Source organism: Oncorhynchus masou, unplaced genomic scaffold (genome assembly GCF_036934945.1).
Source record: "Oncorhynchus masou masou isolate Uvic2021 unplaced genomic scaffold, UVic_Omas_1.1 unplaced_scaffold_3654, whole genome shotgun sequence".
In the NCBI taxonomy this organism is placed as follows: Eukaryota; Metazoa; Chordata; class Actinopteri; order Salmoniformes; family Salmonidae; genus Oncorhynchus; species Oncorhynchus masou.
In genome coordinates, this window is record NW_027010057.1 from 9,922 (window position 1) to 33,428 (window position 23,507).

The 23,507-nt window shown below is 46.9% G+C and overlaps 1 protein-coding gene across 1 annotated transcript; it reads right to left on the bottom strand.

Annotated features, from left to right (window-relative positions):
• Positions 1-1,597: 1,597 nt before the first annotated feature.
• LOC135534610 (dynein regulatory complex protein 11-like) lies at positions 1,598-22,973 on the bottom strand (the record flags this gene model as incomplete). The annotated part of the gene is made up of 8 exons (XM_064961546.1): positions 1,598-1,985; positions 2,970-3,208; positions 4,510-4,687; positions 10,629-10,715; positions 13,387-13,586; positions 18,760-18,867; positions 22,306-22,388; positions 22,907-22,973. Coding segments are annotated over 8 exons (1,112 nt in total), but the record flags the coding sequence as incomplete, so codon positions are not given.
• Between the last annotated feature and the right edge of the window lie 534 nt (positions 22,974-23,507).

Genomic DNA, 23,507 nt, shown 5'->3' on the forward strand with positions numbered 1-23,507 from the left:
TGCGGAGAGAAATCCAGTCTTATGGAAATTAAGAAATGAAGCATGAAGGAGGAGAAGATGGGCAAAATCAAAATAAAAAGTCTGTCTGAGATACAGATCAGCTGATAACAACGCTAGTAACCATCACACTGTGAGCAATTAACCAAATACAATGCTGTCTTTCCGCATTTGCTAATTATCTGTGCATTAAGACATTGTGAATGTGTTATTCTGGATAAATGCACGTCGTGGTTCACCTCAGTCATACTACGGTAAATAGATCCCAAAGGGGACACCACTGGAGTAAGAAACAGCTTCGCCGTCACATAAGAGACTGCTTAAGGGCCTTTTCTTGGGTGAGAAGGCGGTGGTCCACACACAGGAATAATTCAATTAGATGTTGGTTTCAGCTACAAGGAGCAGGAAAGGTGACAGTGTTTGTCACGCTCTGTAAACCCACCTGGCAGGAGGAGAGATGGGACGGAGAAGAAGAAGAGAGAGATAAAGAGAGAAAATGAGAGAGCGATGGGATGTGACAGTGAGAGAAAGACAGACAGAAAGGGAAGGTAGAGGATGACAATAAAGACAGGGACAAGAGAGTGTGTGGAGTGTGTAGATCCAGACACCCAAAAGACAAGAGGGGTACAGATGCATGGTTAGGGTTATGCTGTGGTGGACAATGGGGATCTGGTTTCCCATTGACTAATACTTGATTAAAGATGGCCAGTGAAGGGGGTAGTTGGTCCTTGGGGAGCTAGTAGAGGCTTGCTGGAGCCGGGAAGTGGGTCAGCCGCTTGGCAGGGCAGGCTGGCTTGTTAGCGCTAACTGGGTGTAAACAGTAACACAGGGCGACCTGGGACAAGGTGCTGCTACATTGCACAGTGCCTCTCTGCCCGATGCCCCCTGGCTGTAACTGGCAACAATGACAATTACACAGGCTAATTAACAGACTCTTATGGCACAGAAGAGACGGAGAGAGAGCGAGAAGGAGAGAGAGAGAGACGGAGAGAGAGAGAGACTGAGAGAGAGAGAGACGGAGAGAGAGAGAGACGGAGAGAGAGAGAGACGGAGAGAGAGAGACAGGAGAGAGGAGAGAGAGACTGAGACAGAGAGATGGAGAGAGAGACAGAGAGAGAGAGAGAGAGACGGAGAGAGAGACGGGAGAGAGACAGAGAGAGAGAGAGACGCAGAGAGAAGAAGAAGGAAGACGGACAGGAAACACAAGGCACCGTTGCTGTGTTTTTTCATCATTACGGTTAGCAGCTAACATTTGAGAGGAATCCTTCCATCGTTGCACGGTCTCGTGGTTCTGGGGATGGTTAATGATGATTTGTCTCAGGACAGGGGAGAGAGGGGAGCCCGGGGCTCGGATGCGACGGGGTGTATTTTGGGGGGGTTGTGAGTCTCAGTACGCCCCCACTGCAGCTCAGAGCCCCCAGTTTAAACAACTCAGCGCTCATCAACAAGGCTAATTAGCTTCTAATGGTCAAAATAGTCGGAGACTGAAAATAAACATCCCCTAAATAGAATCTCATGAAACTATACTGCTGTGATCCATTTGGACTATGATCAAGAACACTTATTCCCATCTTAAATATTTACACTGCGATAACAATGATTTATTTCACATACTTTATATCTGGTCTCATGCAAGATAAACAGCTACTTTTGTCATTATGATCATAACATGATCGTCTGTTACCGTTGTACTGTTGTCATGACATTGACAGTCCTAGACTGGTAGTACATGTATCGTCCATCATATCTAAGTAGGAGGAATGTAAATCACATCCCCTGAAAGTTCCTATCTGTAGACCTCCCCAATGTTGACCACATCTATCTCTTGTCTCTGACATTTACTTATTTTTCTTCTTGCTTTTCTCTTCTTTCCCTGTCTTCTTCCCAGTGCCCCGCTTGTCTTTGTCCTTGCCCGACTCTCCCTCCTCCTCGATGGCCTTGGCCGCCCGTGCCCTCTTCTTACCCAAAGGTGTCCTGCCGTACCACATCTGAAACACATTCACAGCCCTCAATCCACGGTCAGAGGAAGTAAAACCTGTTATACAGTGGCATTTCCTTCCTAACTGTAGGAACGCAGCACCCTCATGTGGTGATTGTTGGAGCACCACTCTCTCTCATTGGATAATACTGAATTCATATATGATTATAATACTGAATTCATACATGATTAAAGTACTGAATTGATATCTGATTATAATACTGAATTGATATATGATTATAATACTGAATTGATATCTGATTATAATACTGAATTCATATCTGATTATAATACTGAATTGATATCGGATTATAATACTGAATTCATATCGGATTATAATACTGAATTGATCTGATTATAATACTGAATTGATATCTGATTATAATACCGAATTGATATCTGATTGTAATGAATTATTGTAATACTGAATTGATATCTGAATGATATCGGATTATAATTGATATCTGTATCTGATTGTAATACTGAATTGATATCGGATTAAAGTACTGAATTGATATTACTGAATTGATATCGGATTATAATACTGAATTCATATCGGATTATAATACTGAATTCATAATAAAATAATGATAATAGTAATAATACTGAATTGATATCTGATTATGATAATAGATGTAGACCAATCAGCACAACAAAGGCAAAACCAGGTTTTAATATAATAATCTACCATTTAGCAGATGCTTTTAACCATAGCCACTTACATGTTATTGTTTTACATGTGTGTGGTCCCGGGAATCAAACCCACTATCCTAAGATGCAAGCACCATCTACTGCACCACCTACTGAGATACAGAGGACCATTTTAACTGTTATAATGGCAAAATAACCCCTTCCTTCCTCCTACATAGGAGCTTTCCAATTGTTGCCTCTGATTTCTGTGGGAGTAAGGCTATCCTGAGCACTTTGGTGATAAACATATGGAAAAAAATATTTATTCAAATCAAAGGTGATTAATTGATTGATGCTACTGAACCTTAAAGGCCTCCTCCTCCTCTTTGTAGACGGGGTCCTGTCTGGCCAGTGGAGGGATGAACTCTTCAGCGGTCAGTGGTCTGGTAGTCTGCTGGGCCAGCCTGCGAGGGGTCAGCACCTGCCTCACAGCCTGCAGGATGTGGCCCTGGGTGTAGCCGTCTGTCACCTTGGCCAGGGAGCTGAGGTCCAGGCTGGGGGTGAGGCGAGCACCGCCGCCACGCAGCAGCTCCCTCCACAGCACTGGAGAACACATCACAGACAGGGATAGAAAGGTTAGAGTTCAAACCAGAAGCAGGCAATGAATACAACATTTTTTTTTTTTAAGATATGTGTTTACTGGTGGGCCATATGAATTCATTCCACCAGTATTTTTCATGTCAACTCATTTCTGGTGGTTTTAGGGAATAAAATTCTGGACAGATTCTGTCTGTCCATAGCCAACAGGTTGGCCTAGATATAGACAACTGTAGACTACTATAAACCAATATAAACCACTATACATCACTATAAACCACTAGAAACCACTATGGACCACTATAAAGCACTATAAACCAATATAAACCACTAGAAACTACTGTAAACCAATATAAACCACTATAAACCAATATAGACCAGTATATACCACTATAAACCAATATAAACCACAATATAGACCACTATAAACCTCTATAAACCCATATAGGCCACTGTAAACCAATATAAACCAATATATAAACCCACTATAGACCACTATAAACCAATATAGACCAATATAAACCAGCATAAAACACTATAGATCACTATAAACAACTATGAATCAATATAGACCACTATAAACCAATATAAACCACTATAGACCACTTATAAACCACTATAAACCAATATAGACCACTATAAAGACCACTATAAACCAATATAGACCACTATAGACCTCTATAAAACAATATAAACCACTATAAACCAATATAGACAAATATAGACTACTATAAACCAATATAGACAAATATAGACACTATAGACAACTATAAACTACTATAAACCAATAAAGACCACTATAAACCAATATTAACCAATATAGACCACTGTAGACTACTATAAACCAATATAAACCGCTATGGACAATTATAAACCAATATAGACCACTATAAACCAATATAGACCACTATAAACCAACATAAACCACTATAGATCACTATAAACAACTATAAACCAATATATAATAAACCCCTATAAACCAATATAGACCACTATAGACTCCTATAAACAAATATAGACCACTATAGACTCCTATAAACCAATATAGACCAATATAGACCACTATAAACCAATATGGACAAATATAGACCACTATAGACCACTATAGACCACTATAAACCACTATAAACTAATATAAACCAATATAGACCACTATAAACCAATATAGACCACTATAAACCAATATAGACCACTATAAACCAATATAGACTACTATAAACCAATATAAACCAATATAGACCAATGCAGACCACTATAGACCACTATAAACCAATATAAACCAATATAGACTACTATAGATAACCCACCCAGTCTGGAGGCATAGTCAGGTCTAGGGATGAGGATGATCTTCCTATAGACTTTACAGAAGGGCTTGAGGTCTGCGTCAAAGGGCCTCCGGGACGTCCCTACGACCAGAACACGATCCTCAGGCTTCAGAGACTTCAGCACCTTTACTAGGTCCTTCTTCAGACGCTTAGGCTCCATCTACAGAGGGAGAGAGAGGGAGAGAGAGGAAGTGAGGAGAGAGAGAGGAGAGGGCGATGGAGAGGGATAGAGAGAGGGGAGAGTAAGTGAGGAGATGAGAGGGAGATGGAGAGGGGTATGGAGAGAGAGGGAGAGAGGAGAGGGGTATGGAGATAGAGAGAGAGGGAGGGAGAGGAAGTGGGAGATGGAGAGGGAGATGGAGAGGGGTATGGAGATAGAGGGAGAGAGGAGAGGGGGTATGGAGATAGAGGGAGAGTAAGAGAGGGGTATGGAGATAGAGAGAGGGAGGAGAGGGGTATAGAGAGAGAGGGAGGAGAGGGGTATGGAGATAGAGAGAGAGGGAGGAGAGGGGTATGGCGATAGAGAGAGAGGGAGGAGAGGGGTATGGAGATAGAGGGAGAGGGGTATGGAGATAGAGAGAGGGAAGAGAGAGGGAGATGGAGAGGGGTATGGAGATAGAGAGAGAGGAGGAGAGAGGGTATGGAGATGGAGAGGGGTATGGAGATAGAGAGAGAAGGAGGAGAAGGATATGAGAGAGAGAGGGAGGAGAGGGAGAACAAGGAAGAGGGGGTAGAGTTATGACCGGCCACATGAGGGCAGCATAAACTTATTTGTAAATTCAAGATGTCCACATTTTCAACTGCTCACAGCTGTCATCTCATATAACCCATGTTACCCAACAATGGATGTGAGTCCCACTTTAGTTCATTCACAAACAATACAATAATGGAGAAGGTTACTTGACAATCTGCTATGTAAATATTCTTGTCAAAACAAGTCCCTTGATTACACTGTTTGTCAATGTGCACTGCAGTATTTTTATTTATTTCACCTTTCTTTAACCAGGTAGGCTAGTTGACAACAAGTTCTCATTTGCAACTGCAACCTCGCCAAGATAAAGCATAGAAATTTGACACATACAACAACACAGAGTTACACATGTAATAAACAAAACATACAGTCAATAATACAGTAGAACAAAATAAAATAAAAAGTCTATATACAGTGAGTGCAAATGAGGTAAGTTAAGGAAATAAATAGGCCATGGTGGCGAAGTCATTACAATATACCAATTAAACACTGGAATGGTAGATGTGCAGAAGATGAATGTGCAGGTAGAGATACTGGGGTGCAAAGGAGAAAGATAAATAAATACAGTATGGGGATGAGGTAGGTAGATAGATGGGCTGTTTACAGATGGGCTATGTACAGGTGCAGTGATCTGTAAACTGCTCTGACAGCTGGTGCTTAAAGTTAGTGAGGGAGATATGAGTCTCCAGCTTCAGGGATTTTTGCAGTTCATTCCAGTCATGGGCAGCAGAGAACTGGAAGGAAAGACAACCAAAGGAGGAATTGGCTTTGGGGGTGACCAGTGAGATATACCTGCTGGGAGCGCGTGCTACGAGTGGTGCTGCTATGGTGACCAATGAGATATGGTGACCAGTGAGATATACCTGCTGGAGCGCGTGCTACGAGTGTGTGCTGCTATGGTGACCAGTGAGATATACCTGCTGGAGCGCGTGCTACGAGTGGGTGCTGCTATGGTGACCAGTGAGATATACCTGCTGGAGCGCGTGCTAAGTGGTGCTGCTATGGTGACCAGTGAGATATACCTGCTGGAGCGCGTGCTACGAGTGGGTGCTGCTATGGTGACCAGTGAGATATACCTGCTGGAGCGCGTGCTACGAGTGTGTGCTGCTATGGTGACCAGTGAGATATACCTGCTGGAGCGCGTGCTACGAGTGTGTGCTGCTATGGTGACCAGTGAGCTGAGATAAGGCATGCTTTACCTAGCAGAGACTTGTAGATAACCTGTAGCCAGTGGGTTTGGCAACGAGTATGAAGCGAGGGCCAACCAACGAGAGCGTACAGGTCGCAATGGTGGGTAGTATATGGGGCTTTGGTGACAAAACGGATGACACTGTGATAGACGGCATCCGGTTTGTTGAGTCGAGTGTCGAGGGCTGGTATTGAGCAGTGCTAATCACTGGACTCTTTTTTACATTTAGTCTCGTCTTAGTCATTTTGGCTAAAATATCATTACGTTTTAGTCAAGTGTTTGTCGATTCAATAATGATTTAGTCTAGTTATTGTCAAAATGGCAAAAACAGTGAGCCATTTTAGTCAACTAAATACCCTTTAATTTTAGTCACATCACATTTGCATTGCCTCATTAACCTATATTTAACATACATCACTGACTTCTATGTGACCAAACAGACATAGCCTTATCCTACCAACACACATATATAAGAATATATAACAATTATCTGTCCGTATGAATTCTTCATTCAGCCTACATAGATATTACATACAGAGCATTCAGAAAGTATTCAGACCCCTTCCCCTTTTCAACATTTTGTTACGTTACAGCCTTGTTCTAAAGTAGATTAAATAAATGTTTTTCCTCACCAGTCTACACACAACACCCATAACGACAAAGCGAACATAAAACAGAAATGCCTTATATTTATAAGTATTCAGACCCTTTGCTATGAGACTCAAAATTGAGCTCAGGTGCATCCTGTTTCCATTGATCATCCTTCAGATGTTTGTGCAACTTGATTGGAGTCCACCTGTGGTAAATTCAATTGATTGGACATGTTTTGGAAAGGCACACACCTGTCTATATAAGGTCCCACAGTTGACAGTATATGTCAGAGCAAAAACCAAGCCATGAGGTTGAAGGAATTGTCCCTAGAGCTACGATACAGGATTGTGTCAAGGCACAGATCTGGGGAAGGGTACCAAAAAATGTCTGCAGCATTGAAGGTCCCCAAAAACATCATTCCTAAATGGAAGAAGTTTGGAACCACCAAGACTCTTCCTAGACTCATCCCCAAACTGAGCAATCGAGGGAGAGGGGCCTTGGTCAGGGAGGTGACCAAGAACCCGATTGTCACTCTGACAGAGCTCCAGAGTTCCTCTGTGGAGATGGGAGAACCTTCCGGAAGGACAACCATCTCTGCAGCACTCCACCAACCAGGCCTTTATAGTAGAATGGCCAGGCGGAAGCCACTCTTCAGTAAAAGGTACATGACAGCCTGCTTGGAGTTTGTCAAAAGGCACCTACAGGACTCTCAGACCATGAGAAACAACATTCTCAGGTCTGATGAAACCAAGATTGAACTATTTGGCCTGAATGCCAAGTATCACGTCAGGAGGAAACCTGGCACTATCCCTACAGTGAAGCATAGTGGTGGCAGCATCATGCTGTGGGGATGTTTTTCAGTGGCAGCGATTGGGAGACTAGTCAGGATCGAGGGAAAGATGAACGGAGCAGAGTACAGAGATCCTTGATGACACCTGCTCCAGAGCGCTCAGGACCTCAGACTGGGGTGAAGGTTTATCTTCCAACAGGACAACAACCCTAAGCACACAGCCAAGAAAATGCAGGAGTGGCTTTGGGACAAGTCTATGAATGTCCTTGAGTGGCCCAGCCAGAGCCAGGACTTGAGCCCAATCTAACATCTCTGAAGAGACCTGAAAATAGCTGTGCAGCAATGCTCCCCATCCAACCTGACAGAGCTTGAGAGGATCAGCAGAGAAGAATGGGAGAAACTCCCCAAATACAGGTGTACAAAGCTTGTAGCGTACTACCCAAGAGGACTCGAGGCTGTAATCACTGTCAAAGGTGCTTCAACAAAGTACTGAGTAAAGGGTCTGAATACTTATGTAAATGCCATTTTTCAGTTTTTATCTTTAATAAATTAGCAAAATGTCTAAAAAACAGTTTTTGCTTTGTCATTATGGGGTATTGTGTGTAGATTGATGAGGAAAAACATATATTTTAGAATAAGGCTGTAACGTAACAAAATGTGGAAAAAGTCCCGGGGTCTGAATACTTTCTGAATGCACTGTACACATCAAACAGGCACACACAAGCACAGAGAGACAGAAAGAGAGACAGAAAGAGACATAGACAGAGAGACAGAGAGACATAGACAGAGAGAGACAGAGACAGAGACAAAGAGAGTCTGAGAGAGCAAGAGACAGAAAGAGAGACAGAAAGACAGAGAGAGAGAGAGAGAGAGAGAGAGAGAGAGAGAGAGACAGAGAGAGAGACAGAGAGAGAGACAGAGAGAGACAATGTTAACACATGTTTCCCATGCCAATAAAGCCCCAGAGAGACGAGAGACAGAGACCGAGACAGAGACCGAGAGAGAGAGACCGAGAGAGAGACTGAGAGACAGAGACAGAGAGCGAGACAGAGAGAGAGACAGAGAGAGAGACAGAGAGCGAGACAGAGAGCGAGACAGAGAGAGACAGAGAGCGAGACAGAGAGAGAGACAGAGAGAGAGACAGAGAGAGAGAGAGAGACAATGTTAACACATGTTTCCCATGCCAATAAAGCCCCTTGAATTGAATTGACAGAGAGAGAGACAGAGAGAGAGACAGAGAGAGAGACAGAGACCGAGAGACAGAGAGAGAGAGACCGAGAGAGAGCGAGAGAGACCGAGAGAGAGACCGAGACAGAGACAGAGAGAGAGAGAGAGAGAGAGAGACAGAGAGACAGAGAGCGAGACAGAGAGAGAGACCGAGAGAGAGACCGAGAGAGAGACAGAGAGAGAGACCGAGAGCGAGACAGAGAGCGAGACAGAGACAGAGAGCGAGAGAGCGAGACAGAGAGCGAGCGAGACAGAGAGCGAGACAGAGAGAGAGACAGAGAGCGAGAGAGACAGAGAGCGAGACAGAGACAGAGACGAGAGAGACAGAGAGCGAGAGAGACAGAGAGAGACAGAGAGAGACCGAGAGAGAGACCGAGAGAGAGACCGAGAGCGAGACCGAGAGCGAGACAGAGAGCGAGACAGAGAGCGAGACAGAGAGCGAGACAGAGAGCGAGACAGAGAGAGAGACAGAGAGAGAGACAGAGAGGAGACAGAGAGCAAGATGTAAAGTATTGGTAAAGTAGTGTGTTGCACCTCCGTCACTCTGAGGTGTCATCGTTATCATCGTTCCACCGACACACTCAGGTCCAGAAGTAGTACAGTACGAGGGCTAATGACTCTGAATGGGAGCTAATGACTGTTACATCCAGTGATGTAGCCGATCCACTTAACCTCGAGTCCCAATCGAGTCCGCAAGTAGCCTAGTTGTAGAACGGCCCGCCACGACAGAAAGACAACAAATGTAGTGCTGGTATTATGAGTCATATCTTTTGAAAGCTAATGGCTACAATAGAGCCATTTTCTCTGAGGAAAAGAGGGAGACTTGGCTAGAAGTCGGAGACAGAACCTGGCTATGAAATGCAGTGGGGAAAGTGTGAGTGTTGAGCGAGACTACAAATTCAAAAGTGTTTCTATAATCAAGAGAGAGAAAAACATAGCTAGACTGTTGTTTTACTATTAAACTTAATGCTGCTTTTGTTTTTCATTTTGTAAAGCGTCTTGTGTTTGTTAACCAGGCAAAGGGTGGTATCTAACTAGAAGGCTGGTGGTGACTGGTTAGCTACGAGGAAGCAACAGAGTCGCCTGCCCAATGTGTATGATCGGAGGTAGAGCCGGAGTGGAGCCTGTCTGCCCAGACTCATGAACAGAACTGGACTGGGCATCTGTTCTGCTAATATTAACAGTACGTATCACTGAAAAGCTCTCAATCTGTCTAAAAACTCTTGTTCAGTCCAACAGATTTTAGTCACAGAGATAATTTCTGTATGTGTAATGTTTACTGTTAATTTTTATTGTTTATTTCACTTTATATATTCACTTTATATATTATCTACCTTTCTTGCTTTGGCAATGTTAACACATGTTTCCCATGCCAATAAAGCCCTTGAATTGAATTGAATTGAACATTTTGTCTCTTCTTTTTTGTTTAGTTACAGTTTTTTCTGGGTCTATTTAGTCAGTTATAGTCTCTTTAATTGCCATTTTATTCACTATTTTTGTTAACGAGATGAACAGTGGTATTGAGATATGCTGCTGTTGTGTAGAGAACATACCTCTTTCTCCAGCTTCGGGACTTTCTTATAAAATGTTTTCTCTGCATCTCCGATCCATATTACAGAGGGCTGCAGCTGGCGAGCCACCTGCCACAGCAGAACAACACAAAGAAACACACCTCTTTATTTCACACATCAAGGCCAATGTTCAAACAACTCTCTCCCATACTGGAAGATTAGTAACCTCAACAAAACAAACAGTCTAACCAGCAGAAACATCAGTCTCACACAAACACACAAACAAAATAACACCCAGGCGCACAAGTCATACATTAACTGGACTATCAGTAACATTTAAACTACAGTGCATCTCCTAACCCTAACCCTAACAATAACCCTAACCATAACCATAACCCTAGCCCAAACCCTAACCCTGGCCCTAACCCTAACCATAACCATAACCCTAAACCTAACCCTAGCCCAAACCATAACCCAAACCATAACCCTGGCCCCCTAACCCTAACCACAACCCTAAACCTAACCATAACCCTGGCCCTAACCCTAGCCCAAACCATAACCATAACCCTAGCCCTAATCATAACCCTGGCCCTAACCCTAACCATAACCCTAGCCCTAATCATAACCCTAACCATAACCCTAACCCTAACCATAACCCTAAACCTAACCATAACCTAACCCTGGCCCTAACCATAACCCTAACCCTGGCCCTAACCATAACCATAACCCTAGCCCTAATCATAACCCTAACCATAACCCTAACCATAACCCTAGCCCTAATCATAACCCTAACCATAAACATAACCATAACCCTAAACCTAACCATAACCCTAACCCTGGCCCTAACCTAGCCCAAACCATAACCATAACCCTAGCCCTAATCATAACCCTAACCATAAACATAACCCTAACCATAACCCTAGCCCTAATCATAACCCTAGCCCTAATCATAACCCTGGCCCTAATCATAACCCTAGCCCTAATCATAACCCTGGCCCTAATCATAACCCTAGCCCTAATCATAACCCTAACCATAAACATAACCCTAACCATAACCTAGCCCTAACCATAACCCTAGCCATAACCCTGGCCCTAACCATAACCCTAACCATAAACATAACCCTAACCATAACCCTAGCCCTAACCATAACCCTAGCCATAACCCTGGCCCTAACCATAACCCTAACCATAAACATAACCCTAACCATAACCCTAGCCCTAACCATAACCCTAGCCATAACCCTGGCCCTAACCATAACCCTAACCATAAACATAACCCTAACCATAACCCTAGCCCTAACCATAACCCTAGCCATAACCCTGGCCCTAACCATAACCCTAACCATAAACATAACCCTAACCATAACCCTAGCCCTAACCATAACCCTAGCCATAACCCTGGCCCTAACCATAACCCTAACCATAAACATAACCTAACCATAACCCTAGCCCTAACCATAACCCTAGCCATAACCCTGGCCCTAACCATAACCCTAACCATAAACATAACCTAACCATAACCCTAGCCCTAACCATAACCCTAGCCATAACCCTGGCCCTAACCATAACCCTAACCATAAACATAACCTAACCATAACCCTAGCCATAACCCTGGCCCTAACCATAACCCTAACCCTAATCATAACCCTAACCATAACCCTAGCCATAACCCTGGCCCTAACCATAACCCTAACCCTAATCATAACCCTAACCATAACCCTAGCCATAACCCTGGCCCTAACCATAACCCTAACCATAAACATAACCCTAACCATAACCCTAACCATAAACATAACCCTAACCATAACCCTTATCCCAAAAAGGTGGACTCTACCAGGGAGAAGAATAATTCCTGGTGCAGAACTGTGACGGAGGAGCAGGCCAAGATGAACATCTCGTATCACGAGGCACAACACGTGGCCAAGGACCATGAGTGTTGGAAGGAGCTCATTGTTGCCTTATGTCCCATAGGGGAGAGCTAGTAAGTCTGTAGTTAATGACACCACAGGCTTATGGAGAAACAGTATTGTGAACTTGCAGTGTTTCCATGGCTGGCATTGACAAAAACAACTTGGGGTGAGGGAGGCAGCCACACCCAAATGTTACAAGCCTTTTAGAAACCAACACTGTCTCAGCAAGCAGGAAGTGCTGTCAGGACACGCTCCTGATCCCAGAATGCACTTAGAGAGGGTGCCGACCAATGAGGTGCTGACAGGCGAGATTCAGAACAATGTCGCTAGTGGCTATGGGCTCCTGACTTGTTTGCCTCTCAAGACAGCTGCATAGAGAGGTGTCCAAGCAAGACAAATATCTCTCTATCCCCCGCCCCCTCTCTCTCTCCCCCGCCCCTTCTCTCTCTCCCCCCCGCCCCCTCTCTCTCTCCCCCTCTCCTTCCCGCCCCCTCTCTCTCTCCCCCCCGCCCCCTCTCTTTCCCCCACCCCCTTCTCTCTCTCCCCCCCGCCCACTCTCTTTCCCCCCCGCCCCTTCTCTCTCTCCCCCGCCCCATCTCTCTCCCCCCCCCCTTCTCTCTCTCCCCCCGCCCCCTCTCTCTCCCTCCACGTCTCTCTCTGACAGAGCAACACATAGAGCAGCTCATAGTGCAGCTTATTCCTGACTTCACCAGCAGGCATTTCATTCACAACACTGATACCTAATCATGTACACTGCCAAAGTGTTTTTGTGGGGCATACAGTATGTGTGCATATACTATCTGAATCAAACCAGACAATGACCTCTACCCTCGTACATGGCACCATTTTGCTGCCTTCCTCACTATGTACAGTAGCAGATTGACAAAAACCTTGAAGACCATGTGCAGTAGGTACTGGAGGCAGCTCCTGCCAGGGTACTTCCCAGCCAGGTTTCTGGGGGACAGGTTGAAGAGGTTGGCCCCGGTCTCAGTGCACAGAGCATGGACCAGCATCCTCTTCCCTACGCCTCCAGGACCAGCCAGCAGCAGAGTCTTCATCAGGGGAGCCTTCTGATGGACGGACTGGGAACCTGGGAGGGAGGGAGGAGAGGGGGAGAGGGAGAGAGGGGAGAGAGAGGGAGAGAGGAAGGGGGAGGGAGAGGGGAGAGAGGGGGGAGAGAGAGGGGAGGAGGGAGGAGAGGGGGAGAGGGGAGGGAGAGAGGGAGGAGAGAGGGAGGGAGAGAGGGAGAGAGAGAGAGCGAGCGAGCGAGAGAGAGAGAGAGAGAGGATAATAACATATAGAGGGTGATGGTTAGGTGGTAGTAATTCTTACCATTGATGGCAACTGGGCTGGACCAGGAAAGGACTGTATAATGTAACCTCCAGTCTGCACTGAGCCAAGCTGTGAATACACTAGCAGTAGGACAACACAGCAGTAACCATGAACCTGTGAGACTAAGGGCTCCATTCAGTCTGGAAAGCTGAAGTGTTACAGATTCCAGATAGAGATGTGAAGGTCATTTCCCATTGAGACGACAGATGCAGCGTTTATGGTGAATGCAGTCTAAAGCGGGGACATTGTCTTTCAATTTCAATCACAGCATGAAGCTGAACTTCTGCCATGCGGAATGAACAGAGCCGTACGGTCACTATAGGTGTTTGTAGCCCCTGTGAGGTCTCTGAGGGCCTCAGCAGCAGCACTGCTGCTTATCTGGTATTAACTGATTCAGCCAGGTTAACCTCCTACCACAGGAAACAATAGTTGAATTACCCAGCTGGATGAGACTGGGGTTAGGCTGGGCTGGGGCTGAGGCTGGGATGAGACTGGGGTTAGGCTGAGGCTGGGGCTGAGGCTGGGATGAGACTGGGGTTAGGCTGGGCTGGGGCTGAGGCTGGGATGAGACTGGGGTTAGGCTGGGCTGGGGCTGAGGCTGGGATGAGGCTGGGTTAGGCTGGGCTGGGGCTGGGGTTAGGCTGGGGTTAGGCTGGGCTGGGATGAGGCTGGGATGATACTGGGGTTAGGCTGGGCTGGGATGAGGCTGGGATGATACTGGGGTTAGGCTGGGCTGGGATGAGGCCAGGAGACTGGGGTTAGGCTGGGCTGGGGCTGAGGCTGGGGTTAGGCTGGGGTTAGGCTGGGCTGGGATGAGGCTGGGATGATACTGGGGTTAGGCTGGGCTGGGATGAGGCTGGGATGATACTGGGGTTAGGCTGGGATGAGGCTGGGATGAGTCTGGGGTTAGGCTGGGGGCTGGGATGAGGCTGGGATGATACTGGGGTTAGGCTGGGATGAGGCTGGGATGAGTCTGGGGTTAGGCTGGGCTGGGGCTGAGGCTGGGATGAGACTGGGGTTAGGCTGGGATGAGACTGGGGTTAGGCTGGGCTGGGATGAGGCTGGGATGATACTGGGGTTAGGCTGGGATGAGGCTGGGATGAGACTGGGGTTAGGCTGGGCTGGGGCTGAGGCTGGGATGAGACTGGGGTTAGGCTGGGCTGGGGCTGAGGCTGGGATGAGACTGGGGTTAGGCTGGACTGGGGCTGAGGCTGGGATGAGCCTGGGTGAGGCTGACTGAGGGTGGGCTGAGGCTGGGGTGAGGGTGGGCTGAGGCTGGGGTGAGGGGGAGGCTGAGGGTGGGCTGAGGCTGGGGTGAGGGTGTGCTGAGGCTACAGTGAGGCTGCAGTGAGCTGGGCTGAGGTTGCGGTGAGGTTACAGTGAGGCTGGGCTGAGGTGCAGCATTGTGTGCTCTCTGATACTAACCGTGATTAAAAGTCCAGGCTGGACAGAGGCCAGAGGGCCAGGACACAGAACGTGAGTAAACACATCCAATCACAACAATGTCCATTAACCTCTAGACCCAGAGACCCAGAGCAGGTGCAACCGTGTAACCCTTATCCCCAGGAATCCCCTCCTGTCCCTGGGGTAGGTCCAGCCAAGAAGTCCCGCTCCTGCTGCTCTGACCGGAACTCATTAAAACTACAATAGCTGGCAACAGGCTCTGGCCTCTGTTCTCTCTCTCTCTCTATGCTGCAGGCTGTTTATAGGGTCAGTTCACTCTCTGTTAGATCAGGTCACAGTGTTAGTTCATTAGGTACACTATGAGCACTGATTAGAAGACTACTCCTCCCATTAAGGTCTAATGATGATCTCCTTCCTGCCTCTAACCCATCTGGGACAGATTAGCTGATCAATTGACTAGTGCAACGTGCACTTGTCCTTTTCCATAGGAAAGGAAATGTAGAAGCTTGAACAATAAGGTCAAACACAGGTTAAAAGAAGGAACGCTATCATGTTCAAATGTTGTCACTTTCTTGTGAAAATAACAGACACCACTGAGAATGAGATAGCAGCCCGTCTGGATAATTGGCTGTGAACCGCTAACAAAGGGAGCACACAGAGATATCTCTCTACCAAGGTGATCTAGCCAGCCTCCCTCCAATATACAATATACTTCAGAAAACCAAACCAGTCTCTAAGGAATCTCTGAATCATCACAGAGTGGTGGAAACTGAGCCAACTCTTGGTGAGAATGACAATAAAGTTCGGGAACAACAAAACAAAACAATGTCCTGTTGTGATTCATTTCATAAAAAGAGGTGGAAGCTTAGGCAGTGTTGTGTGTACACAGTGCAGGTATAAATAAACTGTAGTATGTGACGATGGTGGTGGTGATGGTGGTGGTGGTGGTGGTGGTGGTAGTGGTGGTGGTGGTGGTGATGGTAGTGGTAGTGGTGGTGGTGGTGTGATGATGGTAGTGGTGGTGGTGGTGGTGGTATGGTGGTGGTGGTGGTAGTGGTGGTGATGGTAGTGGTGATGTGGTGGTGGTGGTGGTGGTGATGGTAGTGGTGGTGGTGGTGATGGTAGTGGCGGTGATGGTAGTGGCGGTGGTGGTGGTGATGGTAGTGGTAGTGGTGGTGATGGTTGTGGTAGTGGTGGTGGTGGTGGTAGTGGCGGTGGTGATGGTAGTGGTGGTGATGGTAGTGGTGGTGGTGGTGGTGATGGTAGTGGTAGTGGTAGTGGCGGTGATTGTAGTGGCGGTGATGGTGGTGGTGGTGGTGGTGGTGATGTGGAGGTGGTATGGTGGTGGTATGGTAGATGGTGATGGTGGTGGTGGTGGTGGTGGTGATGGTAGTGGTGGTGAGGGTGGTGGTGGTAGTGATGGTAGTGGTGGGTGGTAATGGTAGTTGTGGTGATGGTGGTGGTGGTGGTGGTGGTGTGGTAGATGGTGGTGGTAGTGATGGAGGTGATGGTGGTGGTGGATGGGAGGTGGTAGAGGATGGGTGGATGGTGAGGTGGTGGTGGTGATGGTGGTGGTGGTAGTGAGGATGATGATGGTGGTGGTGATGGTAGAGGTGGTGGTGGTGGTGGGAGGTGGTGGTGATGGTGGTGAGTGGTGGTAGTAATTGTGGTGGTGGTAGAGGTGGTAGTGGTGAATGGTGGAGGTGACAAAGTGGTGGTGGGAATGGTAGAGGTGGTGGTGGTAGTGGTGGTACAGTAGATGGTGGTGAAGTGGTCACCATGGTGGAGGTGGTAGTAGTGGTAGTGTTGGTGGTGGTGGTAGTGATGATGGTGGTGGTGTGATGGTCTGGTGATAGTGGTAGTGGTGGAATAGTAGTGGTGATGGTAGTGGTGGTGGTGACCTAGTGGATAGGATAAAGTTGTTGGTGGTGGTGGTAATCCTTAGCAGTGGTGATGGTAGAGGTGGTGGTGATATGTAGTTTAGTGGTGTGATGATGATGGTAGTGTGATGGTGGTTGTGGTGGTGGTGGTGGTGATGGTAGTGGTGGTGAGGTGGTTAGTAGTGATGGTAGTGGTGGTGGTGTAGTGGTAGAAGGTGATGGTGGTTGTGGTAGTAATGATGGTAGTGGTGGTGGTGGTAGTAGTGGTATGGTGGTGGTGGTGGTGGCGGTGAATGGTGGAGTGATGGTGGTAGTAAAGTGGTAAATGTGAATGGTAGTGTGTTGGTGATGATAATAGTGATGAGATGGTGGGGGTGGATGGTAGTGATGGTAGTGGTTTTAGTGGTGGTGATGGTAGTGGTGGTGGTGGTGATGGTATGGGTGGTGTAGTGGTGGTGGGTGGTGGTAGTGTTGGTGATGATAATAGTGATGGTGGTGGGGGGGGATGGTAGTGGTTTTAGTGGGTGGAGTGGTGGTGGTGGTGATGGTAGGGGTGCTTGCAGGTGATGATAATAGTGATGGTGGTGGGGGGGGTGGCGGTGGAGGGGTGGTGTGATGATGGTGGTGGATGATGACATGGACCCACCCAGCCCATCCAGGCCTCTGGTCGTCATATTGCCTTTGATTAGGTCTGAGGTGCTGAAAGACACCATCTTCTTCTCCAGGGTGGGTGGCCTGTTTGTTCAGTAACCCTCCCCTCTTCGGGAGCTACGTCTGGGGTCACGACGCTGGTGTAGGGGGATGGGATGGAAATGGGTCTTAACGCCAGGTGACATGAGACGTGTTGGGGAGAAAGATCACGTCCCTTCAGGGTTGGGGTGAACTTCAGTGAGCTGTATTCTATTAGGATCCCTGGATTAGCTTCAGCCCACTAGCTGCTTCTAGATGATCTCGTGGTGTGGAATATTCTATTCTATTTCTGTTCTGTATTTGTTCTGTATTTCTGTTCTATTCTGTTCTATTCAGTTCTACTTTCATCTAGTATTCTATGTTATTCTCTGTGCTGTTCTATTCTATTCTGGGTTCTGGACCACTGTTACCCGACTCCCCTGTGTTCTGCAGCTGTAGCATAGTGGTGGCAGAGACAGTGACAGAAAAGATCAGCCAGGAGAGAGTGGCTGAAGGATCAAAGCCCCCCCTTAATCCTGCTAAAGCAGGGAGACATGGGCAGGGAGTGAGGTGGATTATGAGGTGGTCATGGTCAATTTCTTGTACCTATCCTCGCAGTTAAAGTGCTTCATAGGGAAGCAGTCCTGAACTGACTTTCATACAGACATCACGAATGAACCCGAACTGTTATCATGGGCCACATGGCATCAAAGGAAGGTGGCTTTAAAGAACTGATCTAGCTCACACATCCAGATATTAGTGAGTAATGTTATACTGTGTAGTATGTAAGGTGTGTGTGTGTGCGTGTGCGTGAGTGTGAGTGTGCGTGTGCGTGTGCATGTGCATGTGTGTGTGTGTGTGTGCGTGCGTGCGTGCGTGTTGCAAGTACAATAAGTATGAATCAGACTAGCCAGGTTGTGGGGTGATGTGATCACAGTCACACTGATGAGTGGATGGGTTGGGCTCTCTCTCACTCACCCAGAGGCAGGATCCCATAAAGGGCAATGAGCTGTCTGACGTCTGACAGAGAGGGCATGGGCTCAATGTCTGCCTGGCGCAGGGTCGTACCCAGGTAGCTGAACTCACCTGGAGGGAGGAGGGAGGGAGGGAGGGGGAGAGACGAGGGAGAGAGGGGGAGAGAGAGGGAGGGAGGGGGAGGGAGAGACGAGGGAGGGAGGGGGAGGGAGGGAGGTAGAGAGAGAGGGGGAGGGAGAGGGAGGGGGAGGGATGGGGGAGGGAGAGACGAGGGGGGAAGGGGTGGGAGAGACGAGGGAGGGAGGGAGGGGAGGGAGGGACGGGGGAGAGGGATGGGGAGGGAGAGACGAGGGAGGGAGGGAGGGGAGGGAGAGACGAGGGAGGGAGGGAGGGAGGGAGAGACGAGGGAGGTAGGGAGGGAGGGGGAGGGAGAGACGAGGGAGGGATGGGGGAGGGAGAGACGAGGGAGGGAGGGAGGGAGGTAGAGAGAGAGAGAGAGAAGGGGGAAGGGGGAGGGAGAGAAGTCAGACATCCATCAGACAATAGTCTTTGAGGTATGGAATTTGCTCTTTGTACATTGGCTGATGCATATCTTCAGACATAAATCAACTCAGCAGAAACCTGTACTAATGCAACTTAGACATTAATTGGCTGTATTTCAGGAGCCTCTAGGCATCAAGGCATCGAGCTATACTGTGTCTGGAACTGAAATAAGGGAAGGTATATTTCGGCCACTATCATAGACAAGACATCAACATCTATTTCTCTGTCCCCCTTGCCGGACTCTCCTCCTCAACCATTCCAAACTCCTCCCAACATCAAAGGCACTGTATGTGGATATAATTGAAACCAACAGTAACTGGTTTTGGGGAGCCAGGCGTGTGTGTCTGTCTGTTCAACATGATAGAGTGTGGTGTCATCCTGACCCTTATTGCAACATGGCCGCAGCGAGACATCTAGGGCGGGAGGCAGGGAGGGAATGAGGCACAGAGTGGGATATTGAGTCATAAATCCCTGTGGAGATGAGGCAGGCTCCCTGTCTGATATCCAGCTGGCCCTACTAGACACTCGTGAGCAAACACACCTTTTCATACACACACCAAAGCACGCAGACACACACACCAAAGCACGCAGACACACACACCAAAGCACGACATACACACACACACCAAAGCATGCAGACACACACACACCAAAGCATGCAGACACACACACACCAAAGCATGCAGACACACACACCAAAGCATGCAGACACACACACCAAAACATGCAGACACACACACACCAAAGCATGCAGACACACACACACACCAAAGTACACAGACACACACACCACAGACAAACACACCACAGAGACACACACACCAAAAAACAGCAGACACACACACCAAAGCGGCAGTGTACACCAAAGCACGCAGTTACAGCATTGGACGCAGACACACACACCAAAGGTTGCAAGACACAACACCCCGAGCTGACAAAGTACAAAATCTGTCGTTCTGACACACTGAACAAGGCAGTTAGACACACACACCTAGGCCGTCAGACAAATAAAATTTGTTCTAGTTAACTGACTTGACTAGTTAACCAAAGGTTAAAAAAAAAGTAGACACACACACCAAAGCATGTAGACACACACACCAAAGCATGTAGACACACACACCAAAGCATGTAGACACACACACTAAGCATGTAGACACACACCAAAGCATGTAGACACACACCAAGCAGCAAGTACACACACACCAAAGCATGTAGACACACACCTACACAGACACCAAAGCAAGTAGACATACACACACCAAAGTACACAGACACACACACCAAAGCAAGTAGACACACACACCAAAGTACACAGACACACACGTATGCATGAACATTCATATAGCTGTGACTAAGGATTATCAATTGACTGAAGCCAGACCTAAGTCACCAACATTTTATATGTACAGCGCATTGGGAAAGTATTCAGACCCCTTGACTTCTTCCACATTTTGATACGTTACAGCCTTATTCTAAAATGTATATATACACACAATACCCCATAAATACAAAGCAAAAACAGGTTTTTAGACATTTTTGGAAAATGTATATGAAATACATAACAGAAATACCTTATTTACATAAGTATTCGAACACTTTACTAGGAGACTCAAAGTTGAGCTCAGGTGCATCCTGTTTCCATTGATCCTCCTTCAGATGTTTCTACAACTTGATTGGAGTCCACCTGTGGTAAATTCAATTGATTGGACATGTTTTGGAAAGGCACACACCTGTCTATATAAGGTCCCACAGTTGACAGTGCATGTCAGAGCAAAAACCAAGCCATGAGGTTGAAGGAAATGTCTGCAGAGCTCTGAGAAAGGATTGTGTTGAGGCACAGATCTGGGGAAGGGTACCAAAACATGTTTTTATCATTGAAGATCCCCAAGAACACAGTGGCCTCCATCAATCTTAAATGGAAAAAAAATGGAATCACCAAGCCTATTCCTGGAGCTGGCCGTCCAGCCAAACTCAGCAATCAGGGGAGAAGGGCCAGAGTTCCTCTTTGGAGATGGTTGTCTTTCTGGAAGGTTCTCCCATCTCTGCAGCACTCCACCATTCATGCCTTTATGGTAGAGTGGCCAGACGGAAGCCACTCCTCAGTAAAAGGCACATGACAGCCTGCTTGAAGTTTTCCAAAGGCACCTAAAGACTCTCAGACCATGAGAAACAAGATTCTTTGGTCTGATGAAACCTGAATGCCAAGCATCACGTCTGGAGGAAACCTGATAACATCCTTACGGTGAAGCATGGTGGTGGCAGCATCATGCTGTGTGGATGTTTTTCAGCGGCAGGGACTGGGAGACTAGTCAGGATCGAGGGAAAGAAGAACGGAGCGATCCTTGATAAGATAGAGATCAGAGAGATCCATGATGAAAACCTGCTCCAGAGCGCTCAGGACCTAAGACTGGGGCAAAGGTTCACCTTCCAACAGGACAACGACCGCGGGCAGCCTAAGAACACAGCAAAGTTAACAAGCCCACAAAAGGAGAATGGCAGTTTGGATTGAGCTGTGGATGGGGCAGGACTATAAGGTAAGTCTCTGAATGTTCTTGCACAGAAGTGGCCATCTTTTTATTTTGATAGAGGTTAGCCAGAGCGGGTCTTGAACCCAATCAAACATCTCTGGAGAGACCTGAAAATAGCTGTGCAGCGACGCTCCCCATCCAACCTGACTGAGCTTGAGAGTATTTGCAGAGAAGAATGGGAGAAACTCTCCAAATACAGGTGTGCCAAGAAGACTTGAGACTGTAATCACTGACGGTGCTACGGTGCTTCAACAAAGTACTGAGTAAAGGGTCTGAATAGTTATGTAAATGTGATATTTCAGTTTTATTCATTTTTTTAATACATCTGCAATCATTTCTAAAAACCTGTTTTGCTTTGTCATTATGGGCTATTGTATGTAGATTGATGAGGGGGAAAAAAGGTAACAAAATGTGAAAAATTGGGTCTGAATAGTTTTCCGCGCTGTATGCATGTGTGTGTGAGATGTCAGTACCGTACCAATGTACTCAGAGAGCTTGATGTTCAAGGGTCTAATCAAGAAGCCCTCCAGCACCAGCTCTTCATACAGAGACTCAAGGGTTCTAGAGAGAGACAGAGACAGACAGAGAGAGAGAGAGAGAAAGAGAGAGAGAGTTACAGAGAGACACAAAGAGAGAGAGAGAGAGAGAGAGAGAGAGTTACAGAGAGACACAGAGAGAGTTACAGAGAGAGGAGGGAGGGAGAGCGAGTAAGACACAGAGAGAGAGAGAGACAGACAGAGAGAGGAGGGAGAGAGAAAGAGGGAGAGAGAGTAAGACACAGACACAGAGAGAGATTGTGGAGGGACAGACAGAGTGAGAGAAAAGGGCAATGAAAGTGAGAGATAAACATGAAGTAGAGAAAGGAAAGGAGAGAGAGAGGGAGAGAGAGAATGGTAAGTCGGGTGAGAGGGAGAGAGAGAGAAAGATGGTGTTAAACTGAGGGCGCGGGAGCAGGTCACAAACACACTAATCATTAACCAGGCCTATTGGAGTGGTGGTCACTCCATGACATCATACTCCTGCCCTCTGCCAACCAATCATCTGCTCCATATGGCAGACTGATATTATCAGACACTGACCTGTCGGCTGTCAGATCCTTCTCTTTCTTCTTCTTCTTCTTACTGCCCTTCTTTCCTTTCTTCTTTTCTACAATGGAGACATATAACTAAGCAGTGGAGACTGGTAGTGGGAGCTATAGGAAAGACGGGCTCAGTGTAGTGGCTGGGATGGAATCAATGTACCAGAGTCAAACATGTGGTTTCCATATATTTGACACGGTTCCATTTAATCCATTCCAGCCATTACAATGAGCCCGTGCTCCTATAGCTCCTCACACCAGCCTCCTCTGGAACTGAGGGTTCTTCCAAAACCACAACCAAGCTGGCAGAGCAGCCAAGGAATGTCCTACAAGATAGATATGCACATAAGACAGCTGAAAACATTGAGATGAATCTGGCTCATAGCTCCACAAAAACGTCATACAGAGGAGCCTCAGATGAACAACATGGAAGATGTTGAGTTCAGAAAAAACCATCAGAAAGGAACAACTGAGTCACAGTCTTTGGGGATAACAACATGTTCCTGGTCTATAATAACACTCCTGGAGAGATGATCTTACACAACCTATGAACCAAAATACATGTGTTCTTTCATTTAGTAAATACACCACCTCCCTGTTGC